Raw genomic sequence first — 25,758 nt, 5'->3', positions numbered from 1 at the left:
TCGGTGCTTAGATAGAGCTTAGATATTTCGCATGAAAATATCTTTTAGTGAGTGTCTACCAAGGTTGTCCAAATTAAAACCCTGTGGTCAAAATTTGCCCCGTCCCGGGGGCTCATTGATTTTCCTTATATTTATATAGTAAGACAAAAAAAGGTTTCTTTTGAAAAGCCAAAGAGATAGAGCTTAGATGTTTGGCATGAAACATCTTCTTATTAGTGTCTACCAAGTTTTGTTCAAATAAGAATAGATCAGGATCAAGTGATCCTGATTTTATTGTGATTGTTTGATGTTACTAAAATTACTCATGTTTTGCTAGAATTAAATGTTAAATATTCAAAATGTAAAAAAATGCTGATTTGCAAAGAAACTGTTTTGTGATAAAATAACAAAACTAATTCAAAAATATTCGGATCAAAATAAGGATCAATTTAAGGATCAGGATCAATATTTGGATTAACTGTAAAATGCTCATTTCTTGCAAAAATAACAATAAATTTATTTTATAAATTCATAAACTTGCTATTGCAAGTGTAGTTTTATTAAATTAATATTAGACATTTAATCTGAGAATTGCCAATGATGAATATTAGAGTTTTTAAATTTGATCCTGATCTTGATCATTAAATATTTGTGAACACGGGGGCAGGGGCCGATATATGCATATAGTAAAAATAAAATCTTCTTTTGAAAGACCCAAATAAAGAAGTATTCTAACTCAGGTGAGCGATTAAGGGCCATTATAACCCTCTTGTTGTGATTTTATGCTCCACGAAGGAAATGCTTATCGTTGCCGTCTTGTCCGTCTGTCCGTTCGTTTTGTCCGAAGAACTTCTTGAAAGCCCTTGGTTAAATTTAGGAAACTTTGTAGGTAGATAGATCTACATTGTATATGAACATGAACATTATATAGCTAGCTATAAGACGGTTAAAAATAACACAAGGGTAACAAGATGCTTGAATATAGAGTACAATTTGAAAGACCCACGGATAAAAAAGAAATAACTTTGCTTAGATTCTTTAACTATACTTTTATGGACCCCCGTGATAATTGACAATAACAAAAAAAAATGTTTTGTATGTTTAGAATTTCATCATTTATAATACATGTACATAGGTGCAATGACGTCTTAACTTTCGCTTCCGCTTAAAGCAATCTATTTTTAAATCACTTTTAAATTAATGTAAAACACATCATGATACTGTGTCATGTGAATATGACCGAGCTGCGAAGGGAGCGTAAAAATACTGAGTGGTTTCCTTCTAAATTGATGAGTTTTTCGAGTTATCGGCAATTGTCTTAATCATAATTACTGTTTGTGGTAACTTGTCTATCTTTGACCAATTATTTTCAACAGAAGGACGTTATAAAAAACAAAACTATGATGGGGATAAAATTTGATTTATGAGGTTTTTTTTAAACAGAATAATTACGTAACTGTAAAAAAATCAGAAACAATTTACAAATGATTGCAAAAAGGGATAAATAAGTTTGCCAAGAATAGTTATAGTTACTTCAAACTTTAATTTCAAATATAAGAAAATTTCATCATCCGAATATTTTATTGATATAGTTTTAGTGCCACACCAATCTTTGTATTTTTGCTCAAATTTCAATAACCATGGCATATTTAGAGGAAGTATTTTTCATATGAAACATGTATTTTTGTAGAAATTATCTATGTCTTTGTTTTCATTTTATACGAGCGTGTTACCCCTGGACCATGGGCTTCAAATATATTATAAGAAAAAAGTCAGCAGCAAACCATTCTAAATATAGAATTTCCATTTGGGTTTGTAATCCTCAAGTACACTGTCTAATATTTTTTATACCTCTACTCGCATATGGAAGTCCCTTGTATGTACATTGGTTAAATGAAACCTTTCAACCTAACATGACTACATATCGTTTCTCAATTATTCCAATGTCAAATTTTGAAATGTTTATTTTATGGCACATTTTGTCTCGACCATAAATTTTGACTGTGTTTGTTAGGATGTTATCAGTCAAGATTTCAAAGTTTGACAAGAGTTTCAATGCATTGGATAATGTCTACAAAAATAGGACTTAGTCTGCCTTGAAAGTAGTAATGGCATCAGATCGAAATGGACAGATCTACAAATTTTGTTTGCTACTAATTGCGCTCCAGCAGTGCTCTCGGCGCTTTGATTAGACATTGTGATATGTCAAATACTTCTTTAATGATTATTCTTGTACACTGGTGTCATTTGTTTATCCGTTAAGAGAAGATATAGAACACATATGTTAAAATTAAGAAACCTTGCTAATCAGTATATGGTATAAGATATGAGCAATACACCGAGTAATAAAAAGAGATAAATGTTTATTAAATATATAAACTGACACTATCACTAAACTTGTAACACATTTCGATATAAATCTAAAAACCTGTAATCATTCTGTTTGAACTACCAGCCAACCGAAGTGTAAATTCTCTGAACCAGTTTAAAAAATCCTCAGCCATAGAGTCCATAAGCCGATAAACAATTCGTGTTTTGCTTTCCCTTTCCCAAATAGATTGAGGGTTGCCATATCCATCATAAGAAACTACAAGCCTGCTTTTTGGATCTTCCTCAGATTCGAAACTGACGGGATCAGTGTCATGAAAGTTGATTGAAATTCGAAAACTTTGAAGTCTCAACTTGCCTGACTCTCTGCTCACTTCGCATACTGCATGGTCAAATAGACGTCTGTCTTTTTCTGTCAGGGAATCTAACTTTGGTCTCATTTCTTCGATCATTTGTTCATGTGTAAATATTTTTGTCACCTTGAAAAACAAACGTTAAACAAAATGATTTTCCTCAATGTTGCAAACAGCGTTTGTTACTATCACTTTCAAATCATATATAAAAAATAATACACGTTCCCGTTGGTTACGCGTTGCGACTGAATTTGTGCAGCGCAATAAATATTGCAAATTGATCTACATATAACTGTAAAAATAATTAATGACCCTGATTGTAAAAGATGACATATGTTTGGCAACATCCACCCATAGGGAAATCTGTCCTTATTTGATTAAATCTATAAATATAATATAAACAAGGGATACAAGTCGTGGCCTCGCATTATCAGCACAGGTTCGTAAAATGCATTCATACATGTAAACTACATAAAATATCCTCGTTTCCATCAAAGTTGTTGTACAAAGGATTAAATGAACTGGTCATTAACCAAGTTCTACAACAAACCATTCTTTAAAACATGTCACATTGCTAAAATAACATTTCAAGATTAACATTGTCAAATTGTCGCCCATTATGCTGGTGCGTTTATGTTGCGAGTATTTTCATTGGCTGATGAAAAATGTAACAATGCGAAAAAGCGAAAATACGACAGATGGAATGCGTATATATGACATATTTTATGTGTCGTATTTTCGCCGTCCTTCTGTCGTATTTTCGCTTTGTTGCCTCGCAATCAAATCAAAATGGTAAATATAAATGCAATTATTATCACACTGGCCATAGCTTTCGCAGAAGCGGTGAGTTCATCGCAGTGGCGATGGAAATTTCGTCGCAGAAGCGGGGGATAAAAATCCCGTTTGTTTGTCGGAATTTTAAATGCTAAATTTTATTTTATGTTTTAATGTATTCGGAAACCCCTTTTGTAAAGACAAGAACCCAAATGTTTTTTTTCAACTTTACACCACAGGGGTTCCATTCCATTTGTGCTAAAACTGTTTACGGTTTGCTGGGGATGCAATTTTTAAATTAAATTTTAAAACACGTTAAAATTTGTGCAAAACCCCCCTTTAAGGGCACCGCTTTAAATTTAAATGTTTTAAATTTGAAACAAAACAACCAAAATTTTGGGAATTTTTGAAAAATTTTTTTCCCTTTTATAAAGAATCGACATACGGGGGGTCCCGGTCCTTTTAAGGGTCTATTGTTGGGGTTTTAAAAATTTGACATAACTTTTTAAATTTTTAAAACCCAACCCTTTTTAACGTTTCTTTTATTTTTTAAAAAATATGATTATATTTTAAGAATCTTACATTTGGCTCCCGGTCCCAATTTTGGGAATGTCTAGCTCGAATTTTAACTATTTATTCCCGTAACGAGGCTCTCCCCGATTTTCCCGCTGAAAAATTAAACCCCGGCTTTTACGACAGCCTTTTTTACTTTTTCTTGAAAATTTTACTTTATAAAACTTTTTTTTTCATTATGTTTTTTTTTATAAAAGCGTTGAATTAAAATTTTCTTTCCATTAGGGAAAAAATGAGTTTTTCTGAGTACAAAATTTCATTTAACAAATGGCGCGGAAATGACGTAAATTTAAAAGCGCCCCACTGTTTAAACGGTTTTTAAAACCCCGATTTTTCTAGCAGGGGTTTCTGAATGGAAATTTTAAATACAAATTTTATGGCTCCCGGTAAAGGGAAAAATCTGTTTGGGGTTTTAAACTTTTTAAGGGGGAAACCGACCCCTCTCCTCGCCCCAATGCGGGTTTGATTTTTTTTCTTGCTTTTAAAAAAAAATTTAAATTTTCAAACAGAAACGGGGAAAAATGACTTTCTCTTTAAAACACTTTTTTTTTCTTATGTGGGTTTAAAAACTTAAAAACTTAAATTAAAGGGTTTAATTTACTTTGGGGTAAGAAGAATTCATTCAAAAAAATGTCGCCCCCAAGAGGGTTTTTTAAAGCACGGGGACTTGCTTATTTGGGATAAAAGGGGGTTTTTCTAGCACGGGGGAAAGGGGAAACCCTGTTGATTTTAAAAAATCCGTCTATATGCAAAAAATAACTTTTAATACTTCCCCCAATTGAAAAGTCGTTTTTTCTTTGGATATCAAAAAATTTATTTGCTTTTTTCAAGGATCCCGGGTTAAATTTTTTTATGTTAATTCCAAATATTTCTAAAATATGCTCAAAAATATGTAACAAGAACGGTTTAATGAACCCGGACCCCCCCTACGACCCAAAAAAAAACCAGTAAGGACCAAAAGGCCCCCAAAAAAAACGGGACAGGGTGAAATGAAATTTCAGGGGAAGGGTTTATTTAAAAATGAAAACTTTAAAAAGAATATAGAAACTAAACGGGAAAATTTCAAGAAATAAAATACAAAAAATTTTTAAATAAAAAGGCCATTTATTTAAAAGGGCACGGGGGAAGGGTTTAGGAATTCGGGGGGGGGCCTTAAACCTTTATACAAAATATTTTTAAATTTTTATTTATCAATAAAAGGGAAAAAACCTTTGAAAAACCCCCGGTAAAAACCAAATTTTTTCCCCCAGTTTTTTTTTGGAATGATTGGGGTAGGGGTTTCAAAAAGGGGAAGGGTTTAATGCCAAATATTTAATTTCACCCTTTTGGGTCAATTCAGAGGGGGAGTTTTTTTTAAAGTTTTTTTTTATCACGCGAAAATTTAAAAGGAAAAACCAAATAAAACCCCCCCTGGTCCCAATTTTCATGGGGGCACATTTGAAACTTTTGATAGGGGCTTATTTGATAATTATATAAAAAGATCTATTTAACTTTGGGCCCTTTTTTTCAAAAAGTTTTTATTTTAAATAGAAAAATTGGGTTTGATTAAACCAAAAATTTTAATAAAACTTTTTCACTTTTTTAAAAATTTTTCTCAGTTGACACATGGGGGAAAATGACGTAAAATTTATAAAAATCTTTTTTCCCAAGTATAAAATACTTGAATTTTTTACAAACTCTCAATATTTTTTTTAGAAATTTTGCAAAAAAAGCGTTCTTTTTTTATTTGGCCATTTACGTACCCCGGGAAAGTTTTTAATTTTTTTAAATTTATAAAAATGCTTACCCTTGTAAAAAAGTTTTTAATTTTTCCCTTCCCTTTTTAATTCACGAATTATTTTTTTTGTTATAGTTTTATTACATAATAAATTTCAAAAATTTTATTATATGTTTTTTTTATTTTTTATATAAATATTTAATTTTATAATCCAAAACTTGAATAGTAATTTTAATAAATTTTTTTTAATTTAAAATTTTATAAGAATACTGATTATGCGTTTTTTCCTAAATTTTTATCCCTTTTTTTAAAATTTAAACATGGGGTTAAAAGGTACTTTTTTTTCCAAAATTTTAAATTTCACTAAAAACCTTTTTAATTTTATTTTTTGTAATTCAACAAAAAAAGGGAACTATTTTTTTTTGGGTTTTTTACCCGGAAGGGTATTTTTCAGAAAAGGTTTTTTCCCCTATGGGGCCGCAGAAATGCACAAATAACTTGTATATTTGCAAGCTTTAATAAAAAACCTTCCCATTTGTCGCAAAAAAAACTTTTTTTAATATTGAAAAATAAAAGCATTTTCCCTTTTGCAATTGAAACCAAAAAAAAGAAACTTTTTTTTTGTTTTTTTTGTTTTGGGGTTTTACTTTAAATCGACCCATTAGTCAAAAAGCGACTTCCAGTTTTTTGGTGGGGGAAAGGACTCATTGTTTTCTCCGTGATTATTTTGGGACGAAGGGGACGGGTTTAGAACCAGGGGCCCTTTCCCGTAAAAAAGTGGTTTCCTCAATAAAAGAATAAAAATTTTCCCTGTCGGTTTTCAACCCCAAGCTTGGGGGTCAGGTTTTTAAGTAAACGATTTAAAAACTGGCCCAAAGGGAGCCCTAGAAACCATTAAACGAGTATCTAAAATTCCCCCCCTGCGCTTGGGTCAAAGGGTTTAAAATCGTCATTTTTCTTTTTGAGTACGGGGGTGTTTTCATGGGGGCTGAGAAGGGCTAAAAATATGACATTTCTATTTCCCCCGTCTTTGTTTAAGTGAAAAACCCAGAAAATCCCCAATAATGGAAATGTCTAAGTGCGGGAAACTTAACTCCCCTTAAACCCGAATGTTAAAAGTATTAAACCAAATTTTTCCCATAGGGAACCCATAGTTCCCTTTTTTAAAAACACTTCAAAATTGGTCATGTCCTTTGACAGTGGGCTGGGGTTCTAAAAAAGGGTTATGGGGGGTTTTAAAAAATTATGTCGTTTATGGGGGTTCCTGTGGGTTTTAAATTAAATTCCTGGGGTTTTTTTAAAATTTTTGTCTTTTTGAAAAAAGGTGCTGTTTTTAATTTAAAGGGTATGTGGATTTAAAAAATTTCTTTGGTTTTGAAAAAGGGTTATTTTCTTTTTGAAATGGTGGTTGTGGTTTAAAAAAAATTTTGTGCTTTTTGATAAAGGTTAGCGTTTTAAATTGGGGCTGTATTTAAAAAAAAAGGGTGCTTGGTTTTAAATAAATGGTTTTGGGGTTTTTTGATAAATTTTGTCTTTTAAAAGTTGCTGTAAAAAAAATTGCGGTGGTTTAATAAGTGGTGCGGGGTTTTTAAAAAAGGGATGTCGTTTTGAGAGGGTTGCGGGGGGGTTTGAATAATTTTTGGGGTTTTAAATTTAATGGTGCTGTTTTTTTGATAAAGGGTTTTATGTTTTTTGACAGATTTGTTTTTTGAAAAAGGGTGTTGGGGGTTTTAATAATTGGTGCTGGGGTTTTGAAAAAGGTGTGTCGTTTTTACAAGGGTGATGTAGATTGAATAAATGGTTGTTGTGGATTTTAATAAGTGAGTGCTGTGTTTTGATAAATGGTGATGTGTTTTGACAGATGGTGCTTGTAGTTTAGAGTAATGGTGCTGTGGTTTGAAAATGGTGATGTAATTATGTTTGGGCTGTGGTTTGAATACTTGGTGCTCGCAGTAATGAATAAATGGGTGATTGTCGTTTTTATTATGGTAGAGTACTTTGGTATCTGGTGTGGTCAATTTATATACGGTGTTGTTGCTTTTGGATAAATGGTGCTGTAATTTTCATACGAATTGGTGCTTTCTTGTTTTGATAATAGTGTGTGGTAATGATAAATGCTGATGTTCGTTTTGAATATGGTGGTGTCACTTTGGTACGCGTGGTAGTGTCATTTTATATATGGTGCTGTTATTTTTATAAATGTGCTGTAATTTTTTGCTATTATTGGTGATGTATGTTTATAAATTTAAAATTTTTTGATTAGGGGATTTTGTTTTATAATGGTATATTTTTTGATTTTTTGGTGATGTTTATTTAAAAATGAGGGAACTTTTTTAAAAATTAGGGGTTGATTTTATTTTTTAAAGGGTTTACTTTCTGATTGGAATGATGTTTTTTTTAAAAAAGGGGTTATGCTTTTTTCTATTGGGGGGTTTTTTTTGAATGGAAAACTTTTTTGTTTGGTTTTTATTTTTTTTTACGTAGTGCTTTTTATGGACCGGGTTTTTTCTAAAATTTTATGGTTTTTTTTAAATAATGGAGGGGGGTTTTTTTCCCCAATTTTAAAACTCTAATTGATTTTATCAAACTGTTTTTTTTAAAGTTTTTCTTTCTGATAAATATTGCAGAAAAATAAGGGATATCTTTTCTTTTTAAAAAATGCCCAAAATTTTTAATTTTTTTCAAAATTTTTCCCATTTTTTTTCTCAGAAAACCTTTTAAATTTTTAATTTTAATTTTACTCAAGAAAAATTTATTTTTTCTTCATGGATTTGGAAAATTGGCCTTTTTCTTTAAAAAGGCTCCCTGTTAAAGTTACTGTTTGGGAAAATATAAAAAGTTTTATACTAAATAAAAACGGGCAAAAGGGTTTTGACGGCTAGCCTGGTTTTAAATTTTGAAAATTGGAAAAAAGGGGAGTCCCAAATTCCCAAAAATCCATTTTGGCATTGTTTTTTTTTTTTCCATCAAAAAAAAACTGATTTAAAAGTCGGGGCATTTCTATGGATTGAGATGGAGAAAAATTTTTACCTTTGGGTTAACTTTCCCTTCATGTAAACTATTTTAGCCTTTTCACCCCACCCCCCCCCCAAACCACCCCCCAAAAAAAAATTCCCAAAACAAAAAGGGGGGCACCCCTTGGGAAAACCCCTTTTTTGGGTGGGGCCCCCAAAAAATTTATTTTTTTAAAAAATTTCTCAAACAAAACCCCCCCTTTTGGGGGGCCTAAATAGGTTTTTTTTCATTTTTTAAGCTCAAAAAGGGGGGGGGTCAAAACCGAAAAAACCCTTATTTGGGGAAAAGGGTTTAAAGGGGGTTTTCCCCAATTTTTTTCCCCAAAAATAAGTAAATCCTTTTCCACAGTTCAAGAATCCCCAAATGTAAAAAATACAGCCCTTTTTTAAAAATAAACCGTATCCCAAAAAAAGTTATAACCTTCCAAAACCGGTTTTAACAAATTTCAACGAATTTACCTTTTATAAAAAACCGAACTTTTGGGGAATTAAACCACTAAATTTTAAAAACCATAGAGGGTCTATTGAAACGACTAACCTTTTATAAAAATTACAGCACCATTTAAAAATCGACAAAATCTTTTTTAAAAAATTCACCCACCCAAAAACGAAATCCATTTATCAAAAAACGTACCATTTATAAAACACGGCCCTTTTACAAAAACAAAACCTTTTAACCCAAAATTACGCACCATCTATCCCCCTTGGGCATCCCCTAAAAAACCCACCTAACTTTTGAAAACCCACCCATCTAAAAAACAAAACTTTTTAAATTCAAAAACGCCCCATCAAATAAAATGCCAAAAAAAAACCCCAAACCATTTTTTTAAAATCGACGGGCACCTTTAACAATCGAAAAACCCTTTTTATAAAAATTTACGGCAATCTAAAACCCCCCCAGCCCCTTTAAAACAAAAGACAAAACCATTTATAAAATTACGAAATTTATAAAAACCCTGCTAACTAAAAAAACCCAAAAAACCATTTTTTAAAATCGACAGGCACATCAAACAAAGAAAAACCCTTTTTTCCAAATAGCCCCCTTTTTTAAAAAAACCACAAACATCTTAAACGGGGTTTAACCCATTTATCAATCAACCACTTTTTTTAACTGACTGCCCATAATCAAAATTACTTCACATTATCTGAACGTAAATACATATATGAAAAAACTCCACCCTATCAAAATCACATCTAAGAAACGACCTTTTTAAAATCCAAAAAAAATTCACGGGATAAGATAAAAAAGGGACTTTTGGCGCCTATTTTCCAAAAAGGGGTCCCAAACTATGTAAATTATAAAGGGTTTCCCGTAGGGTAATTAACACAGTTTTATTCAAACGGGAATTTTTTTTCTATTAAAAAAGAGTTTTTTAATTTTAGGGGAAATTTTTTTTATATGGGGGGTTTTTTAAAATTTAAAACTAAAAGGTTTTTTTAAGTTCGGTTTAACTTTAAATTTTAAACCAAAGGAAAAAATAAAAGGAAAAAAAATTTTTTAAAAACTTCAAAAACCAGATTTTTTCTTTTAACAGCCGATTCAAAGTTTGGAAAAAAATTACAGTTTCTTTTAAGTTCTTTTAAAAGGGGGAAATAGATTGAAAATGTTTCTATATTTACGCTGAAAAAAATTTTGATTACCCTTTAAAATTATTTTTCTGTGAAATTTACCTTGTCAAACTTTTCAGCAAAATTTTTGTACTTTTTCGTTCCACTTTTCTGCTATTTTCAACCCCCAAAAAAAAATTTTGTTTAAATTTTTTAAAAGGTCTTGTTTGGGGTTTTCATTATTTTTAAAAAAGGGCAAAAAAATTTATTTTTGAATCCCGGCCCAAAAGGGGTTAAAAGGGAAATGAATTTTTTGGTCAAAAAAACCTTTTAAAAAACTAACCTTTACTGTTCCAAAATTGGTTTTTTTTAAACCCTTAAAAGAAAACTTTTTCATTGGAGGGAAAAAAAATTTGGGAAACAAGGGTTTAAAAACCCTGACTAAATGGTCCCATCTCTATCTCATATAAACCATCATGATCAGGTTGGTCTTCTGAGATGTTAAACATAACACAATAGAGTTACACATTTTCATGTTATAACAGGCCATTATCCTAAATGCTATGATCTTGCACAGGTTCATCATAGATATTACCGAGTGAATTCACTTTCACAACCTTTCCTTAACATTGATCGACTACTAAAGGGATATAAACCTGTATTATAAAAGTAATTAACTCCCTTTTTAACCCTTTTTATGTTTAATAACCTTATATAAACAAATAAATTACTATTTATGTAGTGTTCGGCACGGTATGGCCAGTTGTGTGTCAATGTGCCATTTAACCCAAACACACTATCATAAATTAATAAAGTCTCATTGCCAAGCTTAACTTAAGTAAGCTTAGGAGCTGCATGCCTTCAAATTCATGCTGATTTTCAGGAAAATGTTAAACATGTATTAAAAAGTAAAATATTGTCAAGTGAACAAAGAAAGAAAATTATACTTTCAAACAATACTTAAAATTTATTAAGTTGGTCTCAATATGATTTATAGCATTTACAAATACAGTGAAAAATACTGTAAAATCATGTATTAATTGCATATTACATTTAATTTATTTCTGGAATTGTGAATAGTTTAACCTTACTAAAGCCTTTAAAATATGTTTTTGAAGTTGATTTCTTGAAAAATATTTAAGCTCATCTGGAGGCGATCAACTTTAATATCTTTTAATTTTTAAAACCCTGTGAAGTTGACCAGTTGTTGAATTTGGCACAACAGAACCCTTTGATTTTGATTTAAGCCAATACATAAACTGGTAAGACAAAAGATCTGATCACAGCTTCTGGACAAATTTGTTTCCAATAGAAAAATCATGTATGTGACAGTTAAAATGTAGCTGTTATTAGGAAAATGACTACCGTAGGCAGTAAATGTGCTAAAGCTGATCTTCCAAGCTACTTTTACAAGCTACAAAATTTCAAACATTGTGTTAAATATTATTCAGTGACCATTAAATGTTACATTGTATTCTATTGAATTTACGTTTTAAACTGAGAACCTGGCATAAAGAGTAGAAATGAGTCATTAAATTGGCGTTTAAAGTATAAATATGACATTAAATTATCACATTTTTAAGAAGTTTTCAGTGGTCACTGTATAAAGTAATGTTCTTATATTGATAATAAGTTATTAAAATTGAACTTTTAAACTTGATTTTATTTAGAGTTATAAGGTGAAGTCCGAAATGTCTAAAAAAGCGTCAAGTATGAGTCATTAAATGCAAAACCATAAAAATCCTATACTGGCGGCCATATTTACCTCAATATATTATGCTAAATATTATGTGCAACTCTTCTAAGATTTTTTTGTTTGTTTAAAACACAAAATAATAACATTATAATGCTAGATATTGCATTATTTTGCAAATATTGTAAATTGTTGGAAGGGTATCTCAAATTACTGGATTTTGGCGGCCATCTTGGCGGCCATTTTGAATTTTGGCCGCCATTTTGATTTTTAGGCTGGGGTCTCGATTCAAAACAGCTAGACATACATCAAACTAGAATAATCTAAAGTAGTTTGCTTGTAGAATTAATAGAACGATTATATGTACTTTGACTCTATATAACTATTGATCGAATTTCGTGACGTACCGACGACATACTTTTAACGCAAGTTTTTCTTTTATAATTGACATTCTAAACACGGATTTAGCTCAATACAGGATTGGAGCAGTACCTCTAGACGCTTGCAGAAATCATGATCACAAAATAGACAAATATCGTTTTTTTCGCCGAATTTTACATTTTTCCTTGATTATCGTACTTGATTCGGTGTGAAAAGATGAATTAGACCTGTTAAAGTTCATTCCGTTGGGTAAAAAGACAAGATTTTAGCATTTTATCATTCAAGCGCCTTGTCCGGTATATACCGGAATACGGTATTTAGTGTGGTGCTCCAATCCTTTTTTTAGTCACAGCCTTCTAACACGACCCGCATTTTTCCCTATTGAACATATAAGAACCGAAAGTGTGTGTAATCACTGTTTGACGTTCTATATTTAGACATGTGACGTAATCATTATACACGTGACGTAACCACTAAATATGTGACGCGCTAACAATAAGTACGGAAACAAATCAGACGCAATTTAGCTAATTACAAGGTTAGCTTTTTAAAAAGCTAGTAGCGACTCGCTTCGTAATTTTTTTCAAGGGGTGTGTTTAAATGTAAAAATGACAGTTCTGTAAGCTGAAGAGACTTCAGCGAACATCAAAATAAAAGTGAAGTCAACACTGGCCCGGTGCCCGATGGCTAGTGTATATAAGTTCAGGCCAGTGTAAATTTAAGAAAATTTTGTTAATTATTTAGTAGAATAAATTCAAAACTGGAATTCGGGCCAGTAAATTCAAAATCTTAAACTCATTGACTGAAAGTGACATATAAAGTTCTCTCAGTTTAACCAAGATGAGTATGAGTATATATGAAGGTGTATGGAACGCCTGGACTGTCTTATGTTAAGAATGAATGATATACCTGGTTAAATGTCTTTCTGTTGTGTCCGAGATACAAAATGCTGGGTGGAAATCCTAATGTGCTCAGTTATTGAAGTGCTATGTTGTGTGCTGACTGTATTTTATTCAGTCAAGTCAATGTATTGTCGGGTGCATAAGTCGTTATGTTCAGTTCTTAAAACCAACAGGCATGTGGTAACACAATTATGTTGAGTTAAAAAGATATGTTGTAGGGTGTTACAGTTATTATGTTCGGTTATAATAATATGCCAATTGGTGCTCTTCTCATTATGTTCAACCATGAAAATAAACAGTTGAGTGGTACTATCATTTTGTTTTGGCTGAGGCAGTGTATTATTGGGTGATACTTTTATTATTTTCAGTTGCAATGACATGCTGTTGGGTGCTTTATTTCTCTGTTCAGTCGTGAAATAGAACTGTTAAATGGTACAATCATTATCTAAAATGGTACTATCATTATCTTGTGTGCTGATTATATCTTCTTCAGTTCAAGTCAATGTGTTGTTCGGTGCAAATGTCGTTATGTTCAGTGGTTTTTGGTACTATCATTATGTTCAGTTCAGATGATAAACTGTTCGGTGCAGAGGTCATTATGTTCAATAGTGAACACAAACTGTTGTGTGATGCCACAATTATGTTGGGTTCATTTGGATATTTTCGGGCAACAAGATGGGAGCGACTAATTTCCATAGGTCATGTCGAGGCTAATGACCACTAAATTGCCAAAACAATTTTCTTCCCTGTAAATATTATCGGGGGCTTAAGATCGTTTTTTTCATAAATTGGACTTTTAAATACCCAATGGGTATTTTATTTAGTTAATTCATGACTATACTATATTGTTACAGTCCTAATGGGTACAGTATATAAAACTTAAAATATGGGTAAGGGTAGCCTGTTAAAGTAACACATGACCACCGTAAATATAACTTAAAATTTATCTGTTTGGTAACCTATAAGAGTCACAAATGGACACAGCAAACGAAATTTAAAATATAAAACATCATATACAAGTAAGGGAACCCTATTTGAGTCACACATGGCCACAGTATATGGAGCATATAAGTAAATGTAGCCTATTAAAATCACATATGGCCACAGCATATGCAACTTAAAATATATGTGTTGGTAACCCATTTGAGTCACACATAACCACAATAAATGGAACATAATATTTAAGTAAGGGAAACCTATTTGAGTCACACATGGCCACAGTATATGGAACATTAAATATATTAAGTAAGGGTAGCGCAATAAAGTCACACATACCCACATTATGAAGAACATTCTATATAAGTAACGGTAACCTAATTGAGTCACACTAGGCCAAAATATATGGAACATTGTGTTTAAGTAAGGGAAATCTATTTGAGTCACACATGATTAAAGTATATGCAACATTATATATAAGTAAGGGTAGCCTAATAAAATTAGACTCAAATACATTTCCCTGACTTCATAACCTCAGATCCCCTTTCAAAATTCCATTTTATTTTGTTCCGCCCATTGTTTTCTCATTTAGGGCAAAAACATTCTTTTACTTGGGGACCTTACGCCGCTTTTCATGGAATTGCACTACTGTGTCACATTGAAGGTTCCATGATAACCGCCGTATGAACACATCATCTTCGGATGTTTCTAAATTCAAAATTTCACCATTTTCGTGTTAAATGTTGAATTCTGCTTAAGCCGGTGCTAGGGGGCGTGGACGGTAACTTGCACTTTCCAGTACCGTCCATGAACAGGCTCAATCAAACCGAGTCTGCAACATTTTCAATTTTGCAGTGTTGTGCTTTCTTTAGGGATTCTGTTTTTCTCTATTTTAAACATTATGTCTACTAATATATTGTGGCCATGTGTGACTCAATTAGGTTTCACTTACTTATATAGAATTTTCTTTATATTTGGCCATGTTTGACTTTACTAGGCTACCCTTACTTATATATAATGTTCCATTTACTGTGGTCATGTGTGTCTCAAATGGGGTTTCCATACTTACATTTAACGTTCCATATACTGTGGCCATGTGTGACTCAAATAGGTTTGCCTTACTTGTATATTATGTTTCATATTTTAAATTTCGTTTGATGTGTCCACTTGTAAGTCTAAAAAGTTACCAACACATATATTTCAAGTTTTATTTACGGCGGTCATACATGTATGTGACTTGAACAGACTACCCTTACCCATATTTTAAGCTTTATATACTGTGCCCATTATGACTGTAACAGTATAGTATAGTCATAAATTAACTTGATAAAATACCCATTTGGTATTAAATATTCCATACGATCTGTCCAATTTATGGAAATAACGTTTTTAACCTCCCGATGGTATTTACGGGGAAGAAAATTGTTTTGGCAATTTAGTGGTCATTAGCCTCGACGTGACCTATGGAAATTAGTTGCTCCCGCCCGCCATCTTGTTTGACGCGAAGATATCCGAATGAACCCAACATAATTGTATGACCACTCAGCGCATTGTCAAATGACTTGTGCACCGAACAGTATATCATCTGAACTAAAAATAATGACTTCTGCACCGAACAGTACATCATCTGAACTGAACATAATGACGGTATCACACAACAGTTTGTGTTCACTACTGAAGATAATGACCTCTGCACCGAACAGTATATCATCTGAACTGAACATAATGACTTCTGCACCGAACAGTACATCATCTGAACTGAACATAATAACGGTATCACACAACAGTTTGTGTTCACTACTGAACATAATGACCTCTGCACCGAACAGTATATCATCTGAACTGAACATAATGACGGTATCACACAACAGTTTGTGTTCACTACTGAACATAATGACCTCTGCACCGAACAGTACATCATCTGAACTGAACATAATAACGGTATCACACAACAGTTTGTGTTCACTACTGAACATAATGACCTCTGCACCGAACAGTATATCATCTGAACTGAACATAATGACGGTATCACACAACAGTTTGTGTTCACTACTGAACATAATGACTTCTGCACCGAACAGTATATCATCTGAACTGAACATAATAACGGTATCACACAACAGTTTGTGTTCACTACTGAACATAATGACCTCTGCACCGAACAGTATATCATCTGAACTGAACATAATGACTTCTGCACCGAACAGTATATCATCTGAACTGAACATAATGACGGTATCACACAACAGTTTGTGTTCACTACTGAACATAATAACCTCTGCACCGAACAGTATATCATCTGAACTGAACATAATAACGGTATCACACAACAGTTTGTGTTCACTACTGAACATAATGACCTCTGCACCGAACAGTACATCATCTGAACTGAACATAATGACCTCTGCACCGAACAGTATATCATCTGAACTGAACATAATAACGGTATCACACAACAGTTTGTGTTCACTACTGAACATAATGACCTCTGCACCGAACAGTATATCATCTGAACTGAACATAATAACGGTATCACACAACAGTTTGTGTTCACTACTGAACATAATGACCTCTGCACCGAACAGTACATCATCTGAACTGAACATAATAACGGTATCACACAACAGTTTGTGTTCACACCTTAACATAATGGCCTCTGCACCGAACAGTATATCATCTGAACTGAACATAATGATAGTACTATTCAACAGTTCTATTTCACGACTAAACAGTCTAAATAAAGCACCCAACAGCATGTCATTGCAACTGAAAATAATAAAAGTATCACCCAATAATACACTGCCTCAGCCAAACGAAATGATAGTTCCACTCAACGTTTATTTTCATGGTTGAACATGACAAGAAGAGCTATTTTAACCGAACATAACAACTGTCACACCCTACAACATATCTTTTTAACTCAACATAATTGTGTTACCACATGCCTGTTTGTTTTAAGAACTGAACAGAACGACTAATGCACCCGGCAATACATTGACTTGACTGAATAAAATGTAATCACCACACAACATTACACTTCAATAACTGAGCGCATTTGGATTTCCACCCAGTATATTGGGATTTTGACCAAGCATATTGTATCTCGGACTCAACAGAATGACATTTAACCATGTATATCAGTCATTCTACACATAAGACAGTCCAGGCGTTCCATAAAGGTGCATGTAAACAGATAGAATGAAGAACCTATGTCTATGCACATTTTCTATATGGCCTGTTGACCTTGACCACCAAATGTTAGATATGTAGATTTCATAAAGATGTCTCTTTATACAAAATTAAGTTGTAATACATGTATGTTATTTAGTATTGGAATGAGAGGCACAAGTCCTAAAGTAAACACAAGTCGTCAATCAATTCAGCCAGAAAAGCCGGGATCCTATTAAAAAATATAGGGATCCCGGAAATTGACCAGTCTAAGAAGATGTTTTTCAGATAAGCCGAGATCCTATTAAAACATATAGGGATCCCGGGAATTGACCAGTTCAAGAATATAGTTTTCAGAAAAGCCGGATCGTATTAAAATGTAAATAGATCTCACGGATTGGCCAGTTCAAGTATATAGTTTTCATAAAAGCTGGGATCGTTTTAAAACATATAGGGATCCCGGGATTTGACCAATTCAAGAAAATAGTCTTTGATTTTTCCAATTAATTAGGCATATAATTATAAGTATTGTGATTTCCGCATTTTAAGTTTGTTAATAAATAGCTCTAAATATATCCATATTCTAAGTTAAATTAATTTAACGTTCATTATATACAATAAAAAAATTAACGTTTAATGGCCTTTCATTTCGACAACAATCAACACAAATATAGTTCAAAAGGTTTTTCCTCCATATCTTATACGATCCCGGATCCCGGGCGTCCCGGATCCCGGCCAGTAAATACATACACTAAATACCGGAAAGGATAAAATGACCGGAAAAAAGGAAAAATAAAAAATGCACAGAACCAGATGTACACTTATGTTAATTAGATGTACACTTATGTTAATTAACCAAACGAAAACTTACTACAGAGAAAACGGGTGAAATCGCTAAATCAGAAGTCAGTGTAAATATGATTTATTGAAAAGAATTCATAAAGACACACATTTTAATCCACATTATATCTTTGCGCTCAAAACAATACTTGCTGATTTTTAAAAATGGCGTGAAAATTGAAGGTTTTTTGACGCTATGTAAGATTTAATTTGATTGGCTAAATAATTTTGGATCCTAGCCCTGATAGATAAATTTTGTAGAAAGCTGGAAGCCAAGCTTCGATTAAATATTTGGATAGCTTCGGAGTTTTAGGTTGTTTCTCAGTAAAATCCTACCGTAATACCGGCTCGCCGTGGCGAGCCGGCATAATGTACGGCATTTATTTGTTGATGGCGTGTTAGAATTGAAATAATCGGTGATTTTATGGTTTGATAACATCACTGTTTGTCGTTCGGATGCGCATCATTATATCACTTGGGCAACGCCCTCGTGATATAAGTCCCCGCATCCAAACTCCAAACAGTGATGTTATTGAGAAATAAAATCACAGTTTGGGATATATTATTTCTTAATTAGAATTGTGATTGCAACGGAAAATGTGGTTTAAATGAAGTCATTTTTCCTGACAACGTCAAATATAAGGCTCATGACGTTTCGGCTTATTTTGAAATCCAAATGTGCCATATTGTAAATTATACGCTTCATAAAGTGCCTATTGTCAGCGCAAATTTATGCACTGCGCCGGGTGTGCGTTGCCATGGTTTTTAAATTCGCTATTACGTACTTTCAAATTAGATATAGCATCAGTTTACTGTATAGGTATAGTGTTCAGGACTTTTTATTGTGATATATAAGTTAACAATAAGTTTTAGTTTGAAAATTCTTCAATTGACAGCCCCAGTCCGGTATATTTTTGATTATCCCTCGTATGTCCTAAAGACTTTAAAATCTATTTCCATTTTTAGACATACATATACATGTATATTTATAAGGAGGATTTTAGCATACATGTATGCACTATTTACAAGTAACATTCACAGGGACACTGATCATTTCCACTACACTATAGTCTAGGTTTATCAGAAATTCGTGCTTAATTTATAGGCGGGGCTTAATATGCTAAGTGTTCTATTCCATGATTCAAATTATCGAATAAATATTTTTCAGTATTACTACAATAAATAGTTTTAATTATGCAATATATATTTTCAAATATAGAACATATATATAGAAAATTATTGCACACAAATATTTTTATGGTGAACAAATATTCAGTAGGATTGAATAAATAGTATGGTATAGAATATAAAATTAGAGTTATACAATATAAATAATTAAATTGTGCAATTATGCCATAACGGACAGTGGTTCATTCTGTTTATAACTCTTTAAACTATATGAAATGATTATTGTTTTGTGAAAAATAGTAACAGTAAACATAAATCATAGCAACGATATTGTGAAACTTGAAAAAAGTCCTCTACCGGGAGTATTTTTTTAGGATGGTATATCTGGCCAACATTTTTTAATTCTCATTTTGTAGCACAATACAACAGTACAGACCAGTTATTTTTAGGTATGATCATAAGGTAAGATCATGCAGCTAAATGTCGCGCGCATACGATCAGCTTTCCGAACCATGTTTGTTCTACTTTTGGAAAAATCACGCAATAAGAGGTCATGCAAACTTAAGTAATATTTTTAGCCCTTCAGCAGCTATATCTTGTGAAGGTGGAAAAGATATTTTCTCAGTTAACTTTTCCTGTAAATTAGTTTAAATAATTGTCAATCGAATGAAAGTATATCAATCCTTTTAATTAATAGTATTAATCTATTTGCTTTATGATATATATTGCACCAAGTTGCATTGTTGAACAAACAGTTACGCTATTGAGCAAATATTTTGAAATTATGTTTGCATTTCACAGCAGTCTGTTCACCTGAACCACTTGTACGCCATTTTGAACATTGTTAAGGCATTTTAGCCCTAACATTAAGGTCGCGCAAGGAGTTCAGCAGAGTTGCTTCCGCAAGTGGGTAACAAAGGGCATATTAGCTTGGAATTTTCAATTTATTGGTTTTTAGCTCACCTGAGCATATGCTCAGGGTGAGCTATTAGGATCACTCTTCGTCCGTCGTCTGTCGTCCGTCGTCCGTCGTACGTCGTCCGTTGTCCGTTCACACTTTTGAAACGACATCTCCTCTGAAACCATAAGGCAGATCATAATGAAACTTCACAGGGATGTTCCTTGTGTGAAGCCTTAACAAAGTTGTTCAAAGAATTCCATTCCATGCAGAACTCTGGTTGCCATGGCAACCGAAAGAAAAACTTTAAATATCTTCTTGTAAAAAACCCTAATAGCTAGAGCATAGATATTTGGCATGAAACATCTTCTAGTGAGTGTCTACCAAGTTTGTTCAAATAAAAGCCCTGGGGTCAAAATTGACCCCGCCCCAGGGGATCATTGATTTTCCCTATATGCATATAGTAAAAACTTAAAAAATCTTCTTTTAAAGAACTCAAAGAGCTAGAGCTAAGATATTTAGCATGAAACATCTTCTAGTGAGTGTCTACAAAGTTGTTCAAATAAAAGCCCTGGGGTCAAAATTGGCCCCGCCCCGGGGGTCATTGAATTTCCTTATATGTGTATAGTAAAAACTTAAAAATCTTCTTTGAAAAAACCCAAATAGCTAGAGTTTAGATATTAAGCATGAAACATCTTCTAGTGAGTGTCTACAAAGTTGTTCAAATAAAAGCCCTGGGGTCAAAATTGGCCCCGCCCCGGGGGTCATTGAATTTCCTTATATGTGTATAGTAAAAACTTAAAAATCTTCTTTGAAAAAACCCAAATAGCTAGAGTTTAGATATTAAGCATGAAACATCTTCTTGTAAGTGTCTACAAAGTTTGTTCAAATAAAAGCCCTGGGGTCAAAACTGGCCCGCCCTATGGGTGTCATTGTTTTTAACTATATGTGTATAGTAAAAACTTAAAAAATCTTTTTTAAAAAACCCAATGAGCTAGAGCGTAGATGTTTAGCATGAAACATCTTCTTATGGGTGTCTACCAAGTTGTTCAAATAAAAGCCCTTGGGTTAAAATTGGCCTTGCGGGGGGGGGGGGGGTCATTGTTTTTCATTTTATGTGTGTAGTAAAAACTTAACATCATGAAACATCTTCTAATGGGTGTCTTCCAAGTTTGTTCAAATAAAATCCCTGGGGTTTAAACTGACCCGGCTCCGGGGGCCTATATACAGGTGAGCAACCTCAGGGCCATCATGGCCCTCTTGTTTTTAGTTTATTGGAGTTGAAGAGATTGTTGTTGAGTTGATGAGCTGATGTAGTTTAAGTGTAACTTGCTTTTACTACACTGTTGTTATAATATGATAAAGATGCATTATATTAGTTTAATTGACCTTATTATCATGCTTTCACTTGGACTTCTTATCTTTTATACACATTTAGAGTTCTAAAGCATATACTTTTTCAGTGAAATCGTGTTTATACAGATTTCTGTTATATGAAATCAACAAAAGAGTAATTTCGTAACAATATCAGTATAGGCATTATTATATGACCGAGTGAACCGTGTACCGAATTGTGCTGCTTCTTTAACTTCGGAACTAATCGCCTATTATTCCTAACTTGACTGACGGAAATAGCCGATATGTTGCTATTGTTTGCAAATGCAATTCGACCCATCAGAAGTTGTCACTTTCAAGTCATTTGAATCAACAGCTGCAAAAATACCCCTCGCATGTTTTTTTTTCATGAAGAAAACTTGTTAAGCAATGTATTACGACATACAGATTAACCACTTACTTTTATAATCATAAAAATAGATTTGTAACATTAAAATTAATTATCTAACTAACGTTGCGAATTTAAAGTTGTAAAAGTTTCAAGAAAAATCGTAAAATATTCATTTTTGAAATTTCGCTGATTTTCATATAATATTTCGAGTAATGTCCCCCATAACGAAAATCAATGTAAAGTATTTTTTTTTATTGTCATTATATAGAGGATATTTGTTTGTTTTGCATGTAAGATTGAAATATAATTTCACTGAGTGAACACCAGATGCAATATTTTCACGAGTGGCGTAGCCACGAGTGAAAATATAATAGCTGGTGTTCACGAATGAAATATATTTCAATCTTATATGTAAAACAAATAAATTTTCTTTTTATTTCATGCTTTTTTTTAGTGAATTTAAGTAATTTTTACTGATTTTGCCGCGTAACGTCGCGCGTTCTCCTTTTTGACGTCATCACATCATGACGTCACATCATCAATTTTGAAATATAGTTCTGTTAAATTCCTCTAACTTTGTTACGTTTTTAACATGATGTATGGCGACATCGACTTTCTTTTCCTAAAGAAGCAAAATTTACGCATGACGGCATTTAATTCTGCCCGTTATTCCACTTAGTTATGATTTTCTTTTCATCCGCATTCAGATATAGTTCGGCTACAGTGAACATTATATTTTATAAATTTCACTAGTGGTTTATCAGAATTTAATCATCTGATATATTACAATAAAACACTGGAAAACATGAAATAAATGGAAGTCATGTATGCATAAGTATTTTTTTCAAATTATATTCATAATTGCTTGATTTTTCTCTACGCTTAAATTATCTTACATTCGAAGCGGTAGTATAGAATAATCCCCCATTTACGTAATTCGACGTTTATTGCTAAAATGAAAGGATCTATACAAATGGAATTTGAGATGAGATTATAGTCTATATGGTCCGTGTTCAAATAACAAAAAATGCATGCATTAAATCTTTTTATCACATACATGCATTTTATGTCGGGATATATTGTAAGAGACTGAGTTCGTGTATCAGTTTAATAAATACAAGTTGTGTGAATGATTAAAAACATGATTGAAGTTCATATTTACGTTTAAGCATCGTAGTGATATTGTATATTGCTAATATTAAGTAAAGCCAAAAAAAGAGTAGGACGAAAAAAGCTATTTACTTAATCGACCGATACTTCCGAGCTAAAGAACTATTTTCAACAATGAGCAGAATTCATGCGTTTCCCATACTTGGTCAAAAAGTAGTACATAAGTAGCAAAGTTGTAGACAGTCTCTGACAAAAATACACATAAGGTATAATAAGTATAGAAATACAGGCACAGAATTACCAGGACGTCCTTCGTTTATGATTTTTTTCCCGGTCGAATCTATTAATTATATTTGTAATTTTAAGACATAATTTACAATACTTAAATGTCAGATTTTCTTATGAAGTTCCATAACTTAACTTCAAAATACAATAAAGTTTAAAATATTTAACAAACTCTAGTAATATTCAACATTCTACAATAAAATATTTTTACTCTATTTTTGAAGTACTTTGATTTTAAAAGTTCAGATTTTATATTTTAGAATCATCTATACCTTAAATTTTGTTTTGCCACTTTATTTGTTTGAACTCTTATGTAGCACATATTTTCAAAAGTGTGTAATTACATGTATAAGGTTGATGATAAACGTTTAAAAAAAGTGTAAACAAGTTTATATCTGTTTTGACAAAACTTCTGAATTGGAAAAAAAACTATAAATATACATACATATGATAACAAAAATCGGTAAAAAATGAAACAATGCTCAAAACTTCAGTAACCATAACTAAAATTGTACTTACCTTACCTCCCATTTCTTTGATTTTCTTGATTGTTACTATTTTCTTATGTTATGTAACACCTTACAGGAATATTTAAGACGGTTAGTATAGCTTTTAGAATTCGAAGTGCATTATTATACAAGTATTCCTTCCAATCAAAAGTAGGTAAACGCCCATCACGCGATATCCTTTGACGCTTTTCAATTTTTCCTCTGGCTGAATTACAACGACATTCAAAATGGCGGAGGAAATCAGCACGGTGAGTTTTATCATTTTTGAATAATTTGAATTGTTTGAATTGTACGATTTCTAAAATTAATTTAACAAACATTTTGTAAAAGCATGTAAATAGGTTAGTTTTGCTTTGGTTTCACATTTAAACATGAAATGCCAAGAAATACATTAGTTGGAACTCGCATTAATCAGAATTGTTGTTTTACTTCTAGACAATAAGTTATGGTCATATTTTATAATTACACAGACAAATGTTTTGATATTACAAAAGCTACATTTTACATAAAGAGTTTTGAATTTATGTTAAAACGTCTCACTGAAGTCAAATTGTCCTTATTTATAACGCTTCATGACTTCATGACTTTATACCGTTTCTGCATTACAAACTCTGTAGAGACATTATTTCTGTTTTAAGAATGCATTTAATATCAAATCCATAGGAACCTGGATTAGAGTGTGTTTTTCTTTTGATGTCTTTTTATTTTATATTTTCCGACTCCCGGTTATGTTTTTTTTGTGTTTTGCTTGTTTAATCAAAGTACTGAAAGAACTGATAGGATGACTATTTAACAGGTCAACTTCTCACACGATTTGACTGCCCATTGGGACTGACTATTGAATTGGGTTTTGAATAGCAAAAATAGAGTTCAAAAGAACTTAACAAACCTAATTATCCGTCATCGAAATTAAAAAGACAAATCATTAAAACAAAGCAAAACTGAAATTACTGTAAACTATAGCATTCTTCTTAGTAGTCAAACAATACAGCAATTTAAATATAGGCACTGCTAATTATATTTTAGCTCACTAGAGCTAGCTCAAGGTGAGCTTTTAGGATCGTTGAATGTCTGTCGTTTGTCGTCCAATCCTGGCCAAGTTTGACGACAAGTCAGAAATGTGACTACTAGAGTGTTAACAACGTTTTGCCCTATTTTGGGTATTGTGACCTAGGTTTTGACCCCAGATGACCCATATTCAAACTTGACTTAAAAATCATTAAAACAAACTTGCAGCCCAATTTCTAGGATATATGGATCAAAACAGTAGCCACTAGAGTGTTAACAATAATTTTCAATCTTAAGCTCCTGTAACCTAGTTTTTCATCCGAGATGACCCATGTTCGAACTCGTCCGAGCAATTACTTAGACAAGCATTCTGACTAAGTTTGATGACAATTAAGTAAAAAATGTGACCACTAGAGTGTTTAACAAGGTATTACCCTATTTGGGCGATGTGACCTAGTTTTTGATCCCAGGTGACCCATATTCAAACTTGACTAAGAATTCATGTAAATAAACTTTAAGACCAATTTCTAGGATATATGGATCAAGCATCAACCACTAGAGTGTTAACAAGATTTTTCAAATTTTAGCTCCTGTGACTTCGTTTTTCATCCGAGATAACCCATGTTCGAACTCATTAGAGTAATAACCTAAATAAGCATCCTGACCAAGCTTGATGACAATTGAGTAACAAATGTGATCACAAGAGTGTTAACAAAGTTTTTCAATATTTTGGTGGTGGGACCTAGTTTTCGACTCCCGGTTATGTTTTTTTGTGTTTTGCTTGTTTAATCAAAGTACTGAAAGAACTGATTGGATGACTATTTAACAGGTCAACTTCTCACACGATTTGACTGAGCTAGTTCAAGGAAAGCTTTTAGGATCGTTGAA

At 32.5% G+C, this 25,758-nt stretch overlaps 1 protein-coding gene across 1 annotated transcript; it reads right to left on the bottom strand.

Annotated features, from left to right (window-relative positions):
• Window positions 1-1,395: 1,395 nt before the first annotated feature.
• LOC132735668 (uncharacterized) lies at window positions 1,396-23,982 on the bottom strand. Its single transcript, XM_060722646.1, has 2 exons — window positions 23,873-23,982; window positions 1,396-2,786 (listed from the first exon to the last, which is right to left on the bottom strand). The coding sequence occupies exons 1-2, from the start codon at window positions 23,882-23,884 to the stop codon at window positions 2,400-2,402; spliced, it is 399 nt and encodes a 132-aa protein (XP_060578629.1). The 5' UTR covers window positions 23,885-23,982; the 3' UTR covers window positions 1,396-2,399.
• Between the last annotated feature and the right edge of the window lie 1,776 nt (window positions 23,983-25,758).

The sequence above is a fragment of the Ruditapes philippinarum genome, unplaced genomic scaffold (assembly GCF_026571515.1).
Source record: "Ruditapes philippinarum isolate M1 unplaced genomic scaffold, ASM2657151v2 ctg741_1_1_1_1, whole genome shotgun sequence".
Lineage (NCBI taxonomy): Eukaryota > Metazoa > Mollusca > Bivalvia > Venerida > Veneridae > Ruditapes > Ruditapes philippinarum.
The sequence above is the reverse complement of the archived record's forward strand: the minus strand, read 5'-3'. Positions and strand labels throughout refer to the sequence as shown.